This window comes from Dendrobates tinctorius, unplaced genomic scaffold (genome assembly GCF_039654945.1).
Source record: "Dendrobates tinctorius isolate UK_male_01 unplaced genomic scaffold, ASM3965494v1 ptg000087l, whole genome shotgun sequence".
In the NCBI taxonomy this organism is placed as follows: domain Eukaryota; kingdom Metazoa; phylum Chordata; class Amphibia; order Anura; family Dendrobatidae; genus Dendrobates; species Dendrobates tinctorius.
Genome location: NW_027361755.1, coordinates 3,188,492 through 3,212,346, shown reverse-complemented (window position 1 = coordinate 3,212,346; position 23,855 = coordinate 3,188,492). Strand labels below are relative to the sequence as shown.

General features: G+C 41.6%; 1 protein-coding gene across 9 annotated transcripts in view; it reads left to right on the top strand.

The window, feature by feature from the left end:
* ARID1B (AT-rich interaction domain 1B) overlaps window positions 1–23,855 on the top strand; it is a 2,758,190-nt gene that overhangs the window by 1,334,581 nt on the left and 1,399,754 nt on the right. For all 9 annotated transcript variants that reach the window (XM_073585743.1, XM_073585747.1, XM_073585745.1 and 6 more), the window contains one exon: window positions 23,475–23,781. In XM_073585743.1, the coding sequence (XP_073441844.1) occupies window positions 23,475–23,781 (307 nt within the window). The remainder of the gene's footprint in view (window positions 1–23,474; window positions 23,782–23,855) is intronic.

Sequence of the window (23,855 nt, the reverse complement as noted above, 5' to 3'; positions counted from 1 at the left end):
CCTCTTCAACAACGACTTATGAAACACATTATGAATTTTAAATGTGACAGGAAGAGCCAAACGAAAAGAGACCGGATTAATAATCTCCAAAATCTTGTAAGGTCCAATAAATCTAGGCTTAAACTTAGGAGAAGCCACCTTCATAGTGATATTTTTTGATGATAACCAAACCATATCACCAACCTTAAACTGGGGACCAATGGTCCTATGTCGGTTGGAAAACCGCTGGGCCTTTTCCTGAGAGAGAGATAACTTATCCACCACTTGGTCCCAGATCTGGTGCATTCTCTCCACCACAGTGTCAACACCAGGGCAGGCAGAAGGCTCCACCTGCCCTGAAGAAAATCGAGGGTGAAAACCAAAGTTATAAAAAAAAGGTGACATCAAAGTGGCAGAACTAGCTCTATTATTTAAAGCAAATTCGGCCAAGGGCAAAAATGAAACCCAATCATCCTGATCGGCAGAAATAAAACATCTCAAATACGACTCCAAGGTCTGGTTTGTTCTCTCCATCTGCCCATTGGTCTGAGGGTGAAAAGCAGAGGAGAAGGACAACTGAATTCCCAGCTTGGAACAGAAAGTCCTCCAAAATCTAGACACAAATTAATAAATAATAATAATCTTTATTTTTTTATAGCGCTAACATATTCCGCAGCGCTTTACAGTTTTGCACACATTATCATCACTGTCCTCAATGGGGCTCACAATCTAAATTCCCTAACAGTATGTCTTTGGAATGTGGGAGGAAACCGGAGTACCCAGAGGAAACCCACGCAAACACTGGGAGAACATACAAACTCCTTGCAGATGTTGTCCTTGGTGGGATTTGAACCCAGGACCCCAGCGCTGCAAGGCTGCAGCGCTAACCACTGAGCCACCGTGCTGCCCGTAATTGAACTCCTCTGTCAGATACAATGTTCTCAGGAATCCCGTGCAAGCGAACCACCTGTTGCAAAAGCAGGGGCACCAACTCAGAGGAAGATGGCAACTTAGGGAGTGGTACAAGATGAACCATCTTAGAGAACCTATCACAAATCACCCAAATAACAGTCATTCTCTGAGAGACAGGCATATCAGAGATGAAATCCATTGAAATATGGGTCCATGGCCTCCTGGGGACCGGCAAAGGCATCAACAACCCACTAGAGTGAGATCAAGGTTTAGACCGGGAGCAAGTCCCACAGGACAGCACAAAATTCCTGACATCACGAGACAAGGCGGGCCACCAAAAAGACCGACTCACCATATCTCTAGTACCAAAAATACCTGGATGACCAGCCAATGAAGAGCAATGAACTTCAGACATCACTCTCTTCTTCCACTGGTCAGGAACATACAACTTTCCACTGGGACAATGCTCAGGTTTGTCCTCCTGGAACTCTTCCAGAGCACGTCTCAAATCGGGCGAGATGGCAGAAAGAACTACCCCTTCGCCTAAGATGGTAGCAGGCTTGGTCACCACAGGAGAATTAGCAAAGAAGCTCCTAGAGAGGGCGTCTGCCTTGACATTCTTAGTGCCAGGAAGAAAAGAGACCACAAAATCAAAACGTGTAAAAAACAAGGCCCACCTAGCCTGTCTAGGTTTCAAGCGTTTGGCCGACTCCAGGTAAATCAAATTCTTGTGGTCAGTGAGGACCACGACTTGGTGTTTAGCTCCCTCCAACCAATGTCTCCACTCCTCAAATGCCCATTTCATGGCTAACAGTTCCCGATTCCCCACATCATAGTTACGTTCAGATGGAGAGAACTTTCGGGAAAAGAAAGCACAGGGATTCATTTTAGATGTTACAGGATCCTTTTGGGACAAAACAGCTCCTGCACCAATCTCAGAAGCGTCCACCTCTACCTGGAACGGGAGTGAGACATCAGGTTGCCGCAAAACCGGGGCAGAAGTGAATCTTCGCTTCAGCTCCTGAAAGGAAGAAACAGCCTCCGGAGACCAATTCAACACATCAGCACCCTTTTTAGTCAGATCAGTCAATGGCTTGGCAATACTAGAAAATTTTGCTATAAATTTCCGATAAAAATTAGCAAAACCCAAAAACTTCTGGAGGGCCTTCAAAGAAGTGGGCTGAACCCAATCCTAAATGGCCTGTACCTTGGCCGGGTCCATTTCAATAGTTGACGGAGACAAAATAAATCCCAAAAATGAAATCCTCTGTACCCCAAAAAGGCATTTCGATCCTTTGACATACAGGGAATTCTCCCTCAAGATCCGGAACACAGTCTGAACATGTTCCACATGAGAATCTCAATCCTTGGAGAAGATCAAAATATCATCCAGATAGATAATAAAAAATTTATCCACAAAGTCTCGGAAAATGTCGTTCATGAAGCACTGGAAGACAGAAGGGGCATTAGTGAGCCCAAAAGGCATCACCAGGTACTCAAAATGTCCCTCCGGAGTATTAAACGCCGTCTTCCATTCATCCCCATGCTTAATGCGGATAAGATTATACGCCCCCCTGAGGTCAAGCTTGGTAAACCAGCAAGCACCTTTAACTCTGGAGAATAGATCCGAAATCAGGGGTAACGGATACTGATGTTTAATAGTAATTTTGTTGAGGGCACGATAATCAATACAAGGCCTTAATGAACCATCCTTTTTGGCCACGAAAAAAAACGGCACCTAAGGGTGAAGAGGATGGTCTAATATGACCCTTCTCCAACGCCTCCTTAATATAGGATCGCATAGCCTCGTGCTCGGGTACAGATAAATTGAAGAGCCGACCCTTAGGAAATTTACACCCGGGCTCAGTTCAATTGCACAGTCATAACTCCTATGAGGAGGCAAAGACGCAGACTCATTCTCACTAAATACATCATAAAAGTCCGCAAAATAGTCAGGAACATCATGCGACTGAGGAGAGGTGGAAAAAACCGGAGCCTCACTAAGGGCACACCGACAACCCCAACTCACCACAGACACAGATTTCCAATCCAAAACTGGATTATGAATTTGCAACCAGGGAAACCCCAGAACAATGGTATCATGCAAATTATGCAACACCAAAAATCTGCAATTTTCTTGATGGTCTGGGGCGACCCGCATTACCACCTGGGTCCAAAACTGAGGTTTATTTTTCGCCAAAGGAGTAGCATCAATCCCCCTCAAAGGGATAGGCGTCCGCAGAGGTGTCATCGGAAATCCACAACGTTTAGCAAAATCCAAGTCCATTAGATTCAGGGCTGCTCCCGAATCCACAAAAGCCTTGGCGGAAAATGTGGACAGGGAGCAGATCAGAGTAATTGCCAGAAGAAACTTAGGTTGAACACCACCCACAGAAAACGTGTGTGCAAAACGTTTCTCTCGTTTAGGACAGACAGAAATAATATGCGAGGCATCTCCACAAAAAACATAGCTTATTACGCCTTCTGAACTCCCGACGTTGCTCCCTGGACAAAACTCTATCACATTGCATAGGTTCAGACACTTGTTCAACAGGTGGCAACACCTTTCGTGCAGTCCTGCGTTCACGTAAACGCTGATCAACCTGAATGGCTAATGACATAGAATCGTCAAGACCAGAGGGAACAGGAAATCCCACCATAGTATCTTTTACGGCTTCTGACAAACCCTTCCGAAAGAGAGCTGCCAAGGCATTATCATTCCAGGTAGTAAGGACCGCCCACTTTCGGAATTTTTGACAGTACAATTCTGCAGAATCTCGACCCTGGCTCAATGCTAACAGGGTTTTTTCAGCCTGATCAATAGCATTAGGTTTGTCATACAACAACCCCAAGGCTTGAAAAAATGCGTTCACATTAGTCAGAATAGGATCATCTGGTTTCAAAGAAAACACCCAATCCTGGGCATCGCCACGCAGCAAAGAGATGACAATTTTAACCTGCTGCACTGAGCTCCCTGACGAGTTAGGCTTCAAGGCAAAAAATAATTTACAATTATTTTTAAAATTCAAAAATTTAGACCGATCCCCAAAAAACACATCAGGAGTAGGGATCTTTGGTTCAGCAGCATGTGAATGAGCAAGGTAGGCAGAAATTCCTCGCACTTCCTCAGCGAGCTGCTCCACACGGTCAGACAATTGCTTTATCTCCATTGAGAGAAAAAAAAATTCCCCCTACGGCCTCAGAGATATAGAGGAAAAAATATACACACTTTTTTTTTTTTTTTACAATTCTTTCCTGCTATTGAGTACCCTAGGATCTGCGGTATGGCGGGTGATTCTGTTATGAATGAGTCACCGTAGGAGGCAAAAACAGAAATACTAGCTAAGTCCTGAAAAACAGAGAAGTTGGCAGCTATCGGATTGCAGACCCCTGAACCTAACAACAACAACTAGCAGTAGCCGTGGGGGGTTCCTACGGTGCCCTAGACCCCTCAATCACAGCCGGAGAACTACATAGCCTAAAGACAGAAAGGGAAATCTAAACTGCCCCAGAGCAGACCCCAAAGCAATAGGCAGCCCCCAACATATAATGACAGTGAAGCAAGATGAAAAAAACACTCACACAGATAGAAAGATAGGCTGAGCAAATGATGGGGCCCAAGCTAACTAAATAGGACAGAATATTAAAGCTGCTGTCTGCAATCCGCCAAAACCCTCTCAAAAACAAGAGCCAACAGACTGATAGGGAAAAAAGCCCTGAAGATGCTAGGCTTCAAAAAGACTATATCAGTACTCAGGTATTATCTGAAGACAGAGCAAAAAGGAATTCAGCTCACCCAGCAGGGAAAGGCAGAAATCCAGAAAAACAAGGCAAAACAAAACCAAAACACAAATGCAAAAAGTAGAGCAGAAAACTTAGCTTTTGAGGAGCAGGAATCAGACTGGTCTCCAAGAACCCCTCAGAGTACCCACCCGCAAGGCAGAAGGGCGTCGGCTGCCTTATATCCAGTCAGCAATCCCAGTCACCCAGTCATCATCATTCTGCTCAGGTGCTTTGTAATCAGCCTTACTACCTTCCTTCACCAGAAGAGGGAGTTCATCAGACCTCAATGGTGAAGGGGAAAATGAACTCACAACAGTTCCCCATGTTCACAGCTTATCTTACAATCTCAAAAACTGTTAGTTTAGATTTTATAGTACCTTCTACTGGTTATTCAAGATGAAAGGGACATCTGAATGTTCTATTTTCAAAGACACACAATTTTACTCTCTATATGGTGCAAAAGTTAGGCTAATCAATCTATAAGCAAAAAGAACACATTGCACATTTAATCTGAAGACTGTTCTCTCTGGGTACCTGATGAAAAAGGACCATATCCAGTCTCATTCCAGGGATACCTTCTCGGTACAATCTTAATAACTTTCCAGCCATCAGATGAAATGGTCAATAACAATCCTGCCTTACAATGAGGACAAGGTCTTAAAATATATATCTATGGGATAAAGTCCCATAATGATGTTACATAAAATTCTTAAACACAAAAAGACAAACAACAAAATAAGGACTATACACAATATAAACCCTGGAGCACAATGGATTTTTACACACTTATAAGAAGTTTGACAAATATCAGTGAAATTCATATGTCAACAAGAAGATAAAAAACCAATAGCAACAATTCAATTACTGCTACTAATATCCAGGATCTAAATAATCCTCACTGATTACACTATGTCCTAGATATTTACCAGCTTGTATCTCTATATCTTGCCATCTCCGTCCAATGAAGGCCTGTAAGGGCCTAGTATGACAACACAGTGTGACAAACGTGAACGGTCCCCAAGGAATGGGGTCACGATGATAAATGAGGTCACTGATCTGAACGAGATAAATATGCTAAAAGGGAATTTTAGTGAAACCAGTGTAACAGGACAAACACACAACGTACAACACTCTTCACAGTTAGGGACTGGACAGACACATGTACACAGAGACATAAGACAAGAGAGTAAAGTTCCCTCGTACTCCTATTCCTGAAGTGCTGAGATAAAGTCCAATGACACCACCTCTTTATATCCAGAGACGTTCCCGTTCTTAATATCAGGTATTCAGAGCACCACATGTGCAGACTCTCCTCAGTAAAACGAGGAGGGTTCAGTCACTCTGTGTTATTAAAAGAAAAACATATAACAAAATTACACAGAATATTCTCTATGGGGATCAGGTGGCATGTACCTAGGTGATTTATACCACTATAATAACCTATGATTTGTCTCCAGTTCACACATGACTGTTGACCATGCCTACTGGACTCCCTAATACAGTCAGGATTTTATATTGCAATCCTCACACATTCACTCAAGATAACATTCAAGGAGTCTCATGTGTAACATAAAACATATATTTATGGCGTTTTAGTTCTATGTAATTTTAAAAGACAGACAAAACAGCACACTTAACAGAAAACAACATTCAACAAAGTACAGAAGACAAAACAATACCGGCAAAAATTCATCTTATACTGGGTTCTATTTTAGGTTAATCCAGCGGATTCCTTAATCCGACGAGAATCTCCCTCGATTCTCCCATCTAGATCAATTTAACGTGCACACTGAGTTTTTTATTCCACAGTAGCCTTCTCACACTGGCTTTGTACCCATTCAAAAATAAAAATGATAAAAAAAAAAGATTACTATTATTCTTCGGAATATTTTACATTAACAACAAACCCCATTCCTATAGAGCTTAGCAATTTACAGGAGTTCTTATAACTCCAATTGCATGTAAACTACCAACTTACAGGAGCCAATCACAAACTCCAATTGGAAAAGTCTACCATCACAGTCCCCATTCAATTTCAAGAATAACAGTCATAAAATAAAATTAAATTAAAAATTAAAAAACAAAGATTATTATTCTACGGAATATCTTACAAGAACAAACAAACCCCATACACTATGGAGCTTAGCAACTTACAGGAGTTCTTATAACTCCAATTGCATGTAAACTTCCAACTTACAAGAGCCTCTCACAAACCCCAATTGGAAACGTCTACAATCACAGTTCCCATTCAATTCCAAGAATAACATTCATACTGGATTAACAAGGTTACCGAATATAATGAAAATTATTAAATGTTCTTACCTGTATTTAGATACAGACGATTCCCAGAGATTCTTAGACTATACGAAATCCGTCACTTTCCCTCAGACCGGGATAACTGTTAATGCCCCTATTGACGCCTAATGTCAAGGCAGAGGACTTACTTAAGGAGTCCCAGACTCCCCCGTGCATGGTTTATAGTACTCACCCGTGAGGGAAAGGTGTTGGATTCCCGGCCAATGCACCAAAATGTCAAGGGAGTTTCAGTCTTCCAATTAGAAATTGTCCAGACCTGAATAAGTAAGATGCTTCTTTATTGGACATGCCGGCATGGAGAGAGAATGACGGCCACACCAGGTGTGGGCCGTCCTCTGTCTAACTCAATACATATTCCTAAGAGTTTAAATAGCAAAGCCGAAAGGGTGTTGTAACATATTGCGTTTGCAGAAAAGAGTACATGGAATATGCTTAGCTTGTTAGAAATCCTTATCTACGTTACCAGAGAAGTCACGCAAGGCAAGGAAAGCCAGCTAATGTTCACAAAAAGTAACGCCCAAAAGTAACACCCATGTCTTTACAATACAGTCAGCTGAAAAGAGTTTCAAAGTCTTAAGCAAAAATAAATGGCTTATGCAATCATGTGTATATATATACTCACACACATACACATATGTATATAAATATATATATATATATATATACACATATATACACGCACATAAAAGAAAGGACTTTATTACAATTATTATAACAGAATACGACTAACCTTATCGTACTCCGCCAACGTGGTGCAATGGAGATCCAATGCTGTTAACCTCCGAAGATCCTTTTCCCAATCTCTTGTGCGTAACTCCTCCGAAGGGGTGTGTAAAAAATTTCCTGAAGTTCCTGAAGTCTTAACCTTAGGATGGTAGAAGCCTCTTCTTGATTAAATGAAAGGGTTGAAAAAGACATTTCTGCAACAGGGGCAACACCCCAAAAAAGAATTTATACATTAGGTAATGGGGTGCTCACTGTTTATTCACTTTAGGTGCTCAGAGGTAAAAACCTGAAATATTATGTAGAAAAAACCTCAGCACTAGTGTTGAGCATTCCGATACCGCAAGTATCGGGTATCGGCCGATACTTGCTGTATCGGAATTCCGATACCGACTTCCGATATTTTTTCAATATCGGAAGTCGGCATCGGAATCGGAAGTTCAAAGTTGATTGACAGCCGAAATGACGTCATCATGATGCGCGGTGTGTGCGCATCATGATGCGCCGTCATTTCGGGCCTTCCGGGGGTCTCTGCCGGCCTGCCGGGGGGCTGTGTGGACTGCCCGGGGTCTGTACCGGCCTGCCGGGGGGCTGTGCCGGCCTGCCGGTGGTCTGTGCACCCTGTGGGGGTCTGTACCGGCCTGCCGGGGGGCTGTGCCGGCCTGCCGGTGGTCTGTGCACCCTGTGGGGGTCTGTACTGGCCTGCCGGGGGGCTGTGCCGGCCTGCCGGGGGGCTGTGCTGATGTCCGGGGGTCTGTGCAAGCATCGTCCAATGGGACTATAAGTCCCATCTGGCGATGCCTGCTACCATGACAGTGATTGACACATTAGCCAATGATGGGACAGTAGTAGTCCCATCATCCGGCTAATGTGCTAAATGTTAAAAAAAAAAAAAAAATACTACATACATACTACATACATACTACATGCATGCTACATACATACTACATGCTACATACATACTACATATATACTACATGCATGCAACATACATACTACATGCTACATACATACTACATATATACACATGCATGCTACATACATACTGCATGCTACATACATACTACATACATACTACATAAATACCACATATATACTACATACATACTACATGCATGCTACATACATACTACATACATACTACATACATACTACATACATACCACATATATACTACATACATACTACATGCATGCTACATACATACCACATACATACTACATACATACTACATACATACTACATGCATGCTACATACATAACACATATATACTACATGCATGCTACATACATACTACATACATACTACATATATACTACATACATACTACATACATACTACATGCATGCTACATACATACTACATATATACTACATGCATGCTACATACATACTACATGCTACATACATACTACATATATACTACATACATACTACATGCATGCTACATACATACTACATGCTACATACATACTACATATATACTACATGCATGCTACATACATACTACATGCTACATACATACTACATATATACTACATACATACTACATACATGCTACATACATACTGCATGCTACATACATACTACATACATACTACATACATACTACATACATACCACATATATACTACATACATACTACATGCATGCTACATACATACCACATACATACTACATACATACTACATGCATGCTACATACATAACACATATATACTACATGCATGCTACATACATACTACATGCTACATACATACCACATACATACTACATACATACTACATACATGCTACATACATACTACATATATACTACATGCATGCTACATACATACTACATGCTACATACATACTACATGCTACATACATACTACATGCTACATACATACTACATATATACTACATACATACTACATACATACTACATGCATGCTACATACATACTACATGCTACATACATACCACATACATACTACATACATACTACATGCTACATGCTACATACATACTACATATATACTACATGCATGCTACATACATACTGCATGCTACATGCATGCTACATACATACTACATACATACTACATGCTACATACATACCACATATATACTACATACATACTACATACAATACATTCATACAATACATACATAGACATACAGTACATATAACATAGAGTAACATACTTACCAATACTTGTCACATTGTTCCCCGAAGCCATTGTCTTTTCCGGAATAAATATTAACATAACAAACCACAAAAATACTCACCCACGATCCGAAGCAGTCCACGAGTGTGTCCCACGACGATCTTGGGTAGAGAACTGCAGCATCAGCTGATGCTGCCGTTCTCTACGGGCTGCAGGAATCCAATGACGGAAGGTAGGTATCCTTCCGCACTGTATTCCTCCGCCACTTAAAAAAAAAAGTCCCTAGTCTCACTTTATGCCATTGCTGCGTGGGAAATTCCCACACAGCAATGGCATAAAGTGAGACTAGGGACTTTTTTTTTTTTAAGTGGCGGAGGAATACAGTGCGGAAGGATACCTTCCTTCCGTCATTGGATTCCTGCAGCCCGTAGAGAACGGCAGCATCAGCTGATGCTGCAGTTCTCTACCCAAGATCGTCGTGGGACACACTCGTGGACTGCTTCGGATCGTGGGTGAGTATTTTTGTGGTTTGTTATGTTAATATTTATTCCGTAAAAGACAATGGCTTCGGGGAACAATGTGACAAGTATTGGTAAGTATGTTACTCTATGTTATATGTACTGTATGTCTATGTATGTATTGTATGAATGTATTGTATGTAGTATGTATGTAGTATATATGTGGTATGTATGTAGCATGTAGTATGTATGTAGTATGTATGTAGCATGCATGTAGCATGCAGTATGTATGTAGCATGCATGTAGTATATATGTAGTATGTATGTGGTATGTATGTAGCATGTAGTATGTATGTAGCATGCATGTAGTATGTATGTAGTATGTATGTGGTATGTATGTAGCATGTAGTATGTATGTAGCATGCATGTAGTATATATGTAGTATGTATGTAGCATGTAGTATGTATGTAGCATGCATGTAGTATGTATGTAGTATGTATGTGGTATGTATGTAGCATGTAGCATGCATGTAGTATGTATGTAGTATATATGTGGTATGTATGTAGCATGTAGTATGTATGTAGCATGCAGTATGTATGTAGCATGCATGTAGTATATATGTAGTATGTATGTAGCATATATGTAGTATGTATGTAGCATGTAGTATGTATGTAGCATGCAGTATGTAAGTAGCATGCATGTAGTATATATGTAGTATGTATGTAGCATATATGTAGTATGTATGTAGCATGTAGTATATATGTAGTATGCATGTTGCATGCATGTAGTATATATGTAGTATGTATGTTGCATGTAGTATATATGTAGTATGAATGTAGCATGTATGTAGTATGTAGTATGAATGTAGCATGTATGTAGTATGCATGTTGTATGTATGTAGCATGTATGTAGCATGTAATTTTTTTTTTTTTTTTTACATTCAACACATTAGCCGGATGATGGGACTACTACTGTCCCATCATTGGCTAATGTGTCAATCACTGTCATGGTAGCAGGCATCGCCCGATGGGACTTGTAGTCCCATCGGACGATGCCTGCACAGACCCCCGAAGCCTGCATAGACCACCGGCAGGCCGGCACAGCCCCCCGGCAGGCCGGCACAGCCCACCGGAGCCTGCACAGACCACCGGCAGGCCGGCACAGCCCCCCGGCAGGCCGGCACAGCCCACCGGAGCCTGCACAGACCACCGGCAGGCCGGCACAGCCCCCCGGCAGGCCGGCACAGACCACCGGAGCCTGCACAGACCACCTGGCAGGCCAGCACAGCCCCCCGAAAGGCCCGTACAGACCCCAGAGAGGCTGTACAAGGCAAAAACAGGGTTTTTCTTATTCCGATACCGGAAGTCCCATAGACTTGAATGGGATTTCCGGTATTGGAATCGGCGATACCGATACTTTTTTTTAAGATCGGCCGATCCATTCCGATCCGATACTTTGAAGTATCGGACGGTATCGCTCAACTCTACTCAGCACACAAAATTTGATAATTATGATTTTGCAAGATTTATTTTTATTCCAAAAAAACTAAAAACAAAAATATGGACCATAAATGGAGACACAGATAATGAATTATCATCGACTTTTATAAAGCTATAAAGCCTTTTTCAAGATTTATCTAGAATGACAAAGTTAATAAAATAAGAGAATTCTTCCAATCAAAAATGAAAAAGAAAAAACAATAATGAGAAGGTCCATACAGCTTATATAATTACTAATATGCGACATAATATATACCCACATTATGATAAGATATCATCTGCATGAAAAAGACATAATAGACAGCAACTACAATCCTTTTTAACACACATAAATGAATTTATCAAAACCATAGTCACCCAATGGAAAAACTCAAATACCTGTATTATATAAGGTCCTAAATTATTTGATCTAGAATTCATGAATTGTTCAATAAAGGGTTAAATGGTGGAGTCACCTTTTAATAAAGAGATGAAAAATATGCTTAATAAAAAGATAAAGCAAAAAGACGGTGTCTACCTGACACCCTAAATAAGCCATATACTGTACCGCAAAGAAAAAGTTATATACACATACCAAAAACGAGAAAAATCCATGGTTCATGCTGTCAGGAATGTAGGAAAAGTGCGCTCCGTGACCGCCAAGCAAACGAGCGCTCCCTTATGTACCCGAGAGGAAAAACACATCCAGGGTAAAGGTCAGCGTCCACACAGACTGCGCATGCGCCGTTCGAAAACAGACGGAAAGTGCCGAAGTGAAGGAGCTATGCAATGCCCATAGCCGACGAATGGTGCATTCCATCTGGAGATCAAATAATTTAAGACCTTATGTAATACAGCTATTTGAGTTTTTCCATTGGGTGACTATATGGTTTTGATAAATTCATTATAAAGCCCCTTTAAGACTGATTTTTCTAAGGTTTTATGGACCGATGAAATGAGAGCGACTCTTGATTAGCCAGATGGATGGGCCTGAAGCTGGATCAGTAAAGGGCAGAGAGCTCCACTTCGACTCAGACGCCAGCAAGGTGGAGGTGGGGTTCTGGTATGGGCTGGTATCATCAAAGATGAACTTGTGGGACCTTTTCGGGTTGAGGATGGAGTGAAGCTCAACTCCCAGACCTACTGGCAGTTTCTGGAAGACACCTTCTTCAAGCAGTGGTACAGGAAGAAGTTGGTATCGTTCAAGAAAAACATGATTTTCATGCAGGATAATGCTCCATCACATGCATCCAAATACTCCACAGCATGGCTGGCCAGTAAAGATCTAAAAGAAGAAAAAATAATGACATGGCCCCCTTGTTCACCTGATCTGAACCCCATAGAGAACCCGTGGTCCCTCATAAAATGTGAGATCTACAGGGAGGGAAAACAGTACACCACTCCGAACCGTGTTTGGGAGGCCGTGGTGGCTGCGGCACGCAAAGTTGATCGTAAACAGATCAAGCAACTGAAAGAATCTATGGATGGAAGGCTTTTGAGTGTGATCGTAAAGAAAGGTGGCTATATTGGCCACTGATTTTTTTTGTTTTGTTTTTGAATGTCAGAAATGTTTATTTCTAAATTTTGTGTTTTTTTATTGGTTTACCTGGTGAAAATAAACAAGTGAGATGGGTATATATTTGGTTTTTATTACGTTGCCTAATAAATCTGCACAGTAATCGTTACCTGCACAAACAGATATCTTCCTAAGAGAGCCAAATCTAAAAAAAACCCACTCCAACTTCCAAAAATATTAAGCTTTGATATCTATGAGTCTTCTGAGTTGATTGAGAACGTAGTTGTTATCTAATATATAAAGCTCAATGTGGGTGTGTATGTATGTATGTATGTATGTATGTCCGGGATTGGCATCCGCACCGTCGCAGCTACAGCCATAAAATTTGGCACAGTCACACGTCTGGACCCCGAGAGCGTCATAGGCTATGTTGTGAGGCGAAATTTTAACCCCGCGCATTCCAATTCACCAAACAATTTTACCCCTATCTACATAATGGGGAAAAAGTGTATGTATGTATTGGCATCTGCACCGTCGTAGCTACAGCCACAAAACTTTGAACAGTCACATGTCTGGACCCCAAGAGCATCATAGGCTATGTTGTGAGGAGAAATTTTAACCCCGCACATTCCAATTCACCAAACAATTTTGCCCCTATCTACATAATGGGGAAAAAGTGTATGTATGTATTGGCATCTGCACCATCGTAGCTACAGACACGAAATTTTGCACAGTCACACGTCTGGACCCCGAGAGAGTCATAGGCTATGTTGTGAGGCAAAATTTTAACCCCGTGCGTTCCAATTCACCAAACAATTTTGCCCCTATCTGCATAATGGGGAAAAAGTGAAAGGAAAAGTGTTGGAGGCAAATTGACAGCTGCCAGATGTGAACAAGGGGGACTTAAAGAATGAGAGTGATGGCGCCAAACAGTATATACCGTACAGTTGCTAAGGTGGGGCCCTGACATGGGATACTCACCACACACAGGGATATGAACACACACACAAAATGCGTCACACACTACCACGTGCTTCAACACATATACCACCCTCAGCACACATTTCACCACACATACACCAACCTCGCCACATAAAAGTCGAAACACAAAAGTCGCCACTAAAAACTCACCAAGTGCAAAATTAGCCACATGCAAAACTAGGCTCACGCAAAACTCGCCACCCGTGCAAAACTCACCTCATGGAAAACTTGCCACACGCAAAACTTGCACATGAGGAGAAATTGCTACATGCACAAAAGTTGCAACACATGCAAAAGTTGCCTCACACAAAACTTGCACATACTCAAAACGCACCACACATAAAACTCGCCATGCGCAAACCTTGCTGCACTCAACTTGCTACACTAACCTGTCACATGCAAATCGCCACACAAAAAGTTGCTACACGCATGTCGCCACACAAAATTTATCTCACAAAAGTCGCTACATGCATGTCGCCACACACAACTCAACACACACAACTTGACACATGAAACTGACCCTAAAACACACACAAGTCTGGTATTATCCTTCAAAAATAAAAATCTGATTAATAAGCAGACAAACTACAAGAGCAACAAATGTACCTTATAGGAAATACTGCAGCTGTCATTCACATGACCTGTCTATTATGTGTAGGTGTGAGCTAATATATACTGCCAGGGGGAGGGCTTCCTGTTGGCTGGGAATTTATCAGGCTGCCCATAGCAACCAATCACAGCTCAGCTTCTATTTTGCTACAGTTAATTAATCTGAGCTCTGATTGGTTAATATAGGCAACAATGGACATTCTCAGTATAGCAAAGCTTGTGTGAGGTAATAGCATGTCAGTTATGGTGTGTTGGTGGAAAGGCTGATGTCAGTCACATTACCTCTATGTGAGAGGATATAGAAACTGCCAGTTACAGACTATTTTTACAACAATAATGCCTCATAAGAAAAGGAAGTCCATGGCACGAATGTCAGCTGATGCAAAAAGAAAAGCTGCATTACGGGCCAATGAGAATAGCAGCTGCTTCCTTAAGAGCCAATGAACTTTCTGAGGAGAGAGAAGCGAGGCTTGCAGACATGAAAACAAGAGCTGCTTCCTCAAGGGCCAATGAACTTTCTTAGGAGAGGGAAGTGAGGCTTGCAGATATGAAAAGAAGAGCTGCTTCCTCAAGGGCCAATAAACTTTCTGAGGAGAGGGAAGTGAGGCTTGCAGACAAGAGAACAAGAACTGCTTCCTCAAGAGCCAATGAACTTTCTGAGGTGAGGAAGCAAGGCTTGCAGACATGAAAAGAAGAGCTGCTTCCTCAAGAGCCAATGAACTTTCTGAGGAGAGGACAGCGAGGCTTGCAGATAAGAGAAGAAGAGCTGCTTCCTTAAGGGCCAATGAGTCATCTCAGCAGAGAGAAAGCCAACTTGCCACTAAGAGAATTGATATTTCTTCCACCAGGGCACAGGAAATGGTTCGAGATTTGAAACATGCTGCCTTTTCTTACCAGTCACACATAAACTATCAGGACAATCAGGATAATCCTAAAGTTCAGATAGGAAAAATGGATGTGGTCTGCATGTACTGCATTGCCCTGAAAGATGAACCGCCAGGTTTATGCTGTGCAAATGGCAAGATAAAACTTCCACCTCTCCTGTCACCACCAGATCCCCTAAAGTCTCTGATGGCAGGTACCAGTACAATATCAAAGCATTTCTTGGACAACATCAGGAAGTACAACTCCTGCTTCCAAATGACATCATTCGGTGCAGCAAAAGAAATGTTTACAACAGGATTTATGCCGACATTTAAAGTTCAAGGACAGGTTTACCACTCAATTGGCTCACTGCTTCCATTACAAGGAGAAGAACCTCAATTTCTTCAACTCTTCTTCATGGGAAATGCAGAAGCAGAGGCTGAGCGGAGATGCTCTTTAATTCCTAACACTCGCCTTGATATTGTCACTATTTTGCAGCAGTTCCTTCACTCCAACAATCCATATGTTCAACTTTTCAAGACTGCACTTGAATGCATGCCAAATGACGATTACAAGGTTGTCATTCGAGCTGACAAAACACCACAAGGTGAACATCAGTGACGTTTCAATGCTCCCACATTTGATGAGGTTGCCATCTTGATTGTAGGTAATGATTTTCAAAGCCGTGACATTGTGCTTCAGAAAAGGAACAATATTTTGCAACGAGTAGCAGAAACTCACAGGTCCTATGATGCACTGCAATATCCAATCATCTTTTGGCAGGGACAGGATGGCTATCACTTTGGAATACCTCAGACAGATCCTACAACAGGCCACCTTTCAGGGAAAAAAGTGTCGGCCAAGGACTTTTATGCCTATTGGATCATGACAAGATTTGCAGAGGAAAATCACATCATAAAATGCAAACACCTCTTTCACCAATTTTTTGTTGACATGTATGCAAAGATTGAGAGTGAACGTGTATTATATATCCGACTAAATCAAAAGAAGCTCAGGGCAGAAGAATATATTCACCTTAGAGATGCTGTTGCAAATGATGCTGATCCAAAAGAGTTGGGGAAAATGGTTATTCTTCCATCAACTGTCACTGGAAGCCCACGACACATGCATGAATACACATAGAATGCAATGACTTATGTGAGAAAGTATGGCCATCCAGATATTTTCATCACCTTTACTTGCAATCCTGCCTAGGAGGAAATTGGAGGGCACCTGTTGACGGGCCTAAAAACAGTGAATCGCCATGACGTTATTGCTCGGGTTTTCAAACAGAAACTTTGAAAAATGATTAATCTCATCACAAAATCACATATTTATGGTGAGTCGCAGTGCTGGATGTATTCAGTTGAATGGCAAAAAAGAGGCATTCCTCATGCCCACATCTTGATCTGGCTGAAGCAAAAAATACAGCCTACCGAAATTGACAATATCATCAGTGCCAAATTGTCAGACTTTCAGATTGACCCATTGCTGTTTGACACCATCACAAAAAACATGATCCATGGTCCGTGTGGGAGTCTCAACAAAAACTATAAAATTCTCCCTGTATGATTGATGGCCGGTGTTCAAAGCATTACCCACGATCCCTGGTCCAAGAAACCCAAACAGGACAAGATGGATATCCAGTCTTCCGAAGAAGAAAGCCAGGGGATGGTGGTTTCACAGCAAAGCTCAAAATGCGTGTTAGATCATCACTCCAAGAGATAGAAATTGACAACAGGTGGGTAGTGCCTTACAACCCTTTGCTGTCAAAAATCTTCCAGGCCCACATAAATGTTGAATCTTGCCACTCTGTTAAATCAATCAAGTATATCTGTAAATATGTCAACAAAGGAAGTGATCAAGCAGTTTTTGAACTGCAGAAAAATGGACCTATTATTGATGAAGTGGAGGCATTCCAGATGGGCAGGTACATAAGCAGAAATGAAGCTGTTTGGAGAATACTAGGATTCTCCATTCATGAGCGCTACCCACCAGTTGTGCATCTGAGTGTGCACTTGGGAAATGGACAGAGAATTTACTTTATCCCAGCAAACTTGCAGCAGCAGCTCCTAACACCACCTAAGACCACCCTCTTAGCATTTTTTGAGCTGTGTCAACAAGACCCTTTTGCAAAAACAATTCTCTACTGTGATTTACCAAAGTACTACACTTGGAATGCCTCCAGAAAAACACTGGAATGGAGGAAACGGGGGCTTGATATTGAAGGCTATCCAGGGGTGAAAGCAACTGATACTCTTGGTCGCGTCTACACTGTTCATCCGTCAAATGCAGAGTGCTTCTACCTGCACATGTTAATTCATGTTGTCAAAGGCCCTACATCATTTTCTGACCTGAAGACCGCCGGAGGCCATGTGTGTGAAATATTCAAGGAAGCTTACCAAAGAAAAGGACTTCTGGAAAATGATGGACACTGGGACATGACCCTCAGTGAAGCAGCAGCCACACAAACCCCAAAGCGACTAAGACACCTGTTTGCTATTATTCTACCAACCTGTAGCATTTCAAATCTTCTTGAGATTTGGACAAAGTACAAAAATGATCTCAGTGAGGACATCCTCATGCAGATTAGAAGGGAAAATCCTCAGCAACTCATCAACTTCACTGAGGAAATGTTCAATGAAACTTTAATGCTCCTTGAGGATCAGTGCATAGCAATGTCAGGAAAAGCCTTACAGTTCCTTGGTTTGCCTGCTCCAATAAGAAATCCTGAAGGCATCCAAATGTGTAGGGAGATTTTCATAGAAACAAACTACAATATTGATGAACTGACCGCATTTGTGTCTCAGAACGAACCAATATTGGTACCAGGAAAGACATTTGTAATTAATTTGCTCCTGGCAAAATTTCGACAAAAAAAGATTGCACTTGCAGTGGCATCTTCTGGAATTGCAGCTACGCTTTTAAAAGGTGCCAAGACAGCACATTCGACATTCAAACTACCACTTAACCTGTCTCATAGTGACAACCTGTGTGTAATATTGCCAAGGGATCAGGACTGGCCAAATTGCTTCAAAAATGCAGTGCCATCATTTGGGATGAATGCACCATGTCACACAAAAGGGCTCTGGAAGCAGTGGACAGACTTCTGCAAGACCTGCCAGGCAACAAATATATCATGGGAGGAGTAGTTGTTGTTTTGGCAGGTGACTTCTGCCAAACACTACCTGTTATTCCAAGATCAACCCCTGCAGACGAACTCAATGCCTGTCTCAAAGCATCGTACCTTTGGAGAAAAGTAAAGAAAATGTCACTGAACTTACAAACATGAGGCTCTACATGACAGGCAATGTTTCTGCTGGACTGTTTTCGAGCCAGCTGTTGACTATTGGAGATGGCAAGGCACCAGTAAACTCAACCACTGGACAGATCACCTTCCCAAGCAACTTTTGTTGCATTGTGACTTCCAGGAGTTGAAAGTAAAGGTTTTTCCAAACATTCAACTCCACTACAAAAATTCTGGCTGGCTGTGTGAAAGGGCTATTCTAGTTCTCAAAAATGACAGCGTCAACAAGATCAATCTTCAAATTCTAAATCTCCTTTCAGGTGTGTGCACAACTTACAAGTCAGTGGATACAGTAATAGACCCTGCTAAAGCATTATTTTATCCAACTGAGTTCCTCAATTCCTTGGAACCACAAGGACTTCCTCCTCACAACGTCTTTCTAAAACCTGGAGCACCTATTCTGCTATTGAGAAATTTGGATCCACCAAAGCTGTGTAATGGAACAAGACTCTTGATTAAGAACCTGTTTCCACATGTAATTGAGGCAACCATTTTGACAGGATGTGTCACAAGAGAAGATGTTTTCATTCCAACAATTCATCTCATTCCATCTGATTTGCCTTTTGATTTCAAACGCCTCCAGTTTCCTGTTCGACTGGCATTTGCTATGTCCATCAACAAGGCTCAGGGATAGTCCTTGAAAGTAGTAGGGATCGATTTACAATCTCCATGCTTTTCTCATGGTCAACTTTACGTGGCCTGTTCAAGAGTTGGAACAGCCAAAAATCTGTTCGTCTTTGCACCTGAAGGAAAAACTAAGAATGCCAGTTTAATTAAATCTGTGTGGAATATCTCTGGTGTCGAAATATATGTTGTGAAATGCTTCTATTAACTTACTTTTTGCCTTTTAATAATTACATTTCTATCTATTTGTTTTGTGGTTTTTGTGTGCAGAATAAATTTTTGTTTACCCATTCTATTTTGCTAACAGCAGTTATTAACCCGGGCGAAGCCCGGTAGTACAGCTAGTCTAATATATAAAGCTCAATGTGGGTGTGTATGTATGTATGTATGTATGTCCGGGATTGGCATTCGCGCCGTCGCAGCTACAGCCACAAAATTTGGCACATTCACACGTCTGGACCCCCAGAGTGTCATAGACTATGTTGTGAGGCAAAATTTTAACCCCGCGCGTTCCAATTCACCAAACAATTTTACCACTATCTACATAGTGGGGAAAAATTGTATGTATGTATTGGCATCTGCACCGTCGTAGCTACAGCCACAAAATTTTGCACAGTTACAACGTCTGGACACCGAGAGCATCATAGGCTATGTTGTGAGGTGAAATTTTAACCCCGCGCATTCCAGTTCACCAAAAATTTTGCCCCTATCTACATAATGGGGCAAAAGTGAAAGGAAAAGTGTTGGAGGCAAATTGACAGCTGCCAGATGTGAACAAGGGAGACTTAAAGAATGAGAGTGATGGTGCCAAAGAGTATATACTGTAAAGTTGCTAAGGTGGGGCCCTGACATGGGATACTCACCACACACGGGGATATGAACACACACAAAATGCGCCATACACTACCACGTGCTTCAACACATATACCACCCTCAGCACACATTTCCCCACACATACACCAACCTCACCACAAAAGTTGAAACACAAAAGTCACCACTCAAAACTCGCCACGCTGTCCCAGAGCTGTTTAAAAGATGAAAAATGAGCTGTGATTGGTGGCTATCAGCAACAGTTTTCTTTGTAGACAGTTGTTGTAACTGAGGCCTATTAGTCTTATCATTTCTATGGTGTTAACACAACACAGACCACCCTCTGACAAAGACTGCAGGGGGAGCCCAGTATCACACAGGATAGGATTAGATACACAGCTCAGCAGGCAGTATCACACAGGATAGGATTAGATACACAGCTCAGCAGTCAGTATCACAGAGGATAGGATTAGATACACAGCTCAGCAGTCAGTATCACACAGGATAGGAATAGATACACGGCTAAGCAGACAGTATCACACAGGATAGGATTAGATACGCAGCTCAGCACACAGTATCACACAGAATAGTATTAGATACATGGCTCAGCAGACAGTATCACACAGAATAGGATTAGATACACGGCTCAGCAGTCAGTATCACACAGGATAGGATTAGATGCATGGTTTTTATGTGCAATATAATCATTATAATTTGTTATAACTAACCACAGTTGGTTACTATGCCCAGGCAACACCGGGCTCTTCAGCTACTTCAATAATAAAAAGATTCCTCTCAAATACAACTTGCCTAATAATTCTGCACACGGTGTATATACACCCATACACTGCCTGTAGGCCTTGCACTGATGTGTATAGAGCGACGTACACTACCCTGCCTACCTAACACTGGATCCTATACACTCCGGAATTGGTCCTTAGAAGAACTGTTGGTTTAGCTGGATATGAGTAGTTTAGGATGGTAGAGCCCACACTAACTAATAAATCCACAATTCTGACACTATCTCGGCAGCAGCTCTCCCTACGCTATCTCCATTTGGAGCTCAATGCGCTGAGCAGGGCGGCGTCCGGTCTCTTATACCCCTGATGATGCTCTGCGGTCAGCCCATCACTTTACGGCCACAACAAAGATGGCTGCGGCATTTCATTGCCTGGCAGACAAACCCTGCATCCTGATTGGGTCTGTAAAGTCCCCCAAAAAAGCTGGGTGGAGACCCGAGTTCCTGCTGAGCAATCCTGGAAATTCTCGGTGCTCGCCGAGTACACAGAGTACCGTGATACTCGGGCGAGTAACGAATAGTGGCGAGCACATTCGCTCATCATTAGTAATGATCTTTTTAACTGAACATACATTTACTTTGAACCTTAATTTTATGTTTTTCTCTGCTTTGCAGCCTCTATGCTATTATGTGGCCAGTTTGATATGCTCAAACTGGTGAAATTTCATCTTTTAAAGATATGATTTACAATGTGATAATTTATAACAATCCTAATAGTAAGTGCTCACAATAAATACAAAATCAAATGATAAACCATAAAGGTATCCTGCTGCTAGAAAAGTCAAAATGCACAATCTCTAAGGGTGTGTGCACACGCTCTGGATTGTGCTGCGGAATTTTCCACGCGGATTTGTGTAAATCTGCAGGTAAAACCGCAGGTCAAAAGACTTGCGGTTTATCTGCAGATTTTCTGCGGTTTAGCCTGCGGGTCTCCAATGCGGTTTGACACCTGCACACACCCTAAAATGTAAATGACATTTTACCATGTACATCATTGCATAGCACACAACTTTTCTGTCACAGCTCTTCTTCACCTGCAAGGATTGTCCTAATAGGGACACATGAGAAAATTAACTTTCCTTATTGGAATATTTCTTAGTGGATGCTCTGGACTATGCAATTCCTAAAAAAAAGTGAAAACAAAAACTTAGTCTATTCATACACGAACTTAGGTATCACTTTCACTTCTAGTTGGAGGAAAGGTTGGTAAGAAGGAATTCTCACAGACAGTGACTTTATTATATTTAGATACAGAAAACTACATTTTAATTAAAAAAAAAAAAAAAACTAGAATTCTAGCCCTTACATAGAAATATGGCTTGCAATTTCCATTGTGTTAAGTTTTGCCGTAAAGTCTTCTAGCATTTCATCTCCTGTATGTGTCAATTTTCCTCTCCCCGGATATCTGAATGCAATGTCTGCCATTACTTGGACAGAATGTCTAGTATCTCTTGCCAGATTCTTGACACAAGCTTCTAATAAGCAATGCTGCATACAGTATAAAAGGTAAAGGTGCAATGTTTCTTCCAAAAAATAATAAAATAAATAAAAAGATCAGTGATGGCGTTGATTTGATGTGTGGCATGCTGCCTCACAAGACAAGGGAAGTTCAGTAAGTGTTAAACAAAATTGAATGTAGGTTAACGATAATGAACACCCTCAAACTTTTTTTTTTCCCTCAAAGAGCTTTGTGCGTCTATATTTCCTGTTTTTAACCACTTCACGAAAGTGCTTGAGTATTATGTTTAAGTGATTGCTGTCTAGAAATGCTGGTGGGGGGTTTATGCTGCAGACTGGAGTTGATGCTGTAATAAAATTAAAAGAAAATACCCATTATTTTGCCTTTGGCTTTTTGGAGGCTGCCTAAAAATATGCTTTGGTAAAATGACGTCATGGTACAATGCCTTTACATCTATCACAGTTGCTCCAGTTGATCACTTTTCTTTATCACTCTTTACTAGCAATCTTTTCTGTCCCTTTCATATCTGATTTCTGGCTTGTATGGATAAGCTTATTCTGTGCATTGGTTGAGTGTCTAATCCAGAATATTTTATAGTTCCATATTAGGACCTATCGTTACTGTAGTAAGGTTTTTTTTCATTGTAATTTACTCTTTTTATAAGTGTGTAAGTATTCTAAGGTTGTCAAATATTTTTATATTTAAGGAGGCTACACAAGATCACCATCATATACCGCAGTATCCAACGCAAGCTACAGTGGTTCGGGCTCAGCCATGAGCATGAATACAAACAGCCAGGTGCATGGACATGGACAAAGCAGTTTCATGAACATGGGAAGAATGCCTGGTATTTCAGTACAGAACAGGCCGTATCCTGGGAACATGGGCAGTATGACTCCCAACTCTCAGCAAGTCGATCCAGGGATGGGCCCTCCCATGCCTACTGTGAATCGTAAGGCGCAGGAGGCTGCAGCAGCAGTGATGCAGGCGGCTGCCAATTCGGCACAAAATAGGTATGTCTGGTGCCTTGTTAAGAATTGAATGTCCTATGCAATATATGGTTTTCCTCAGTTTTCTGTTTCTTATG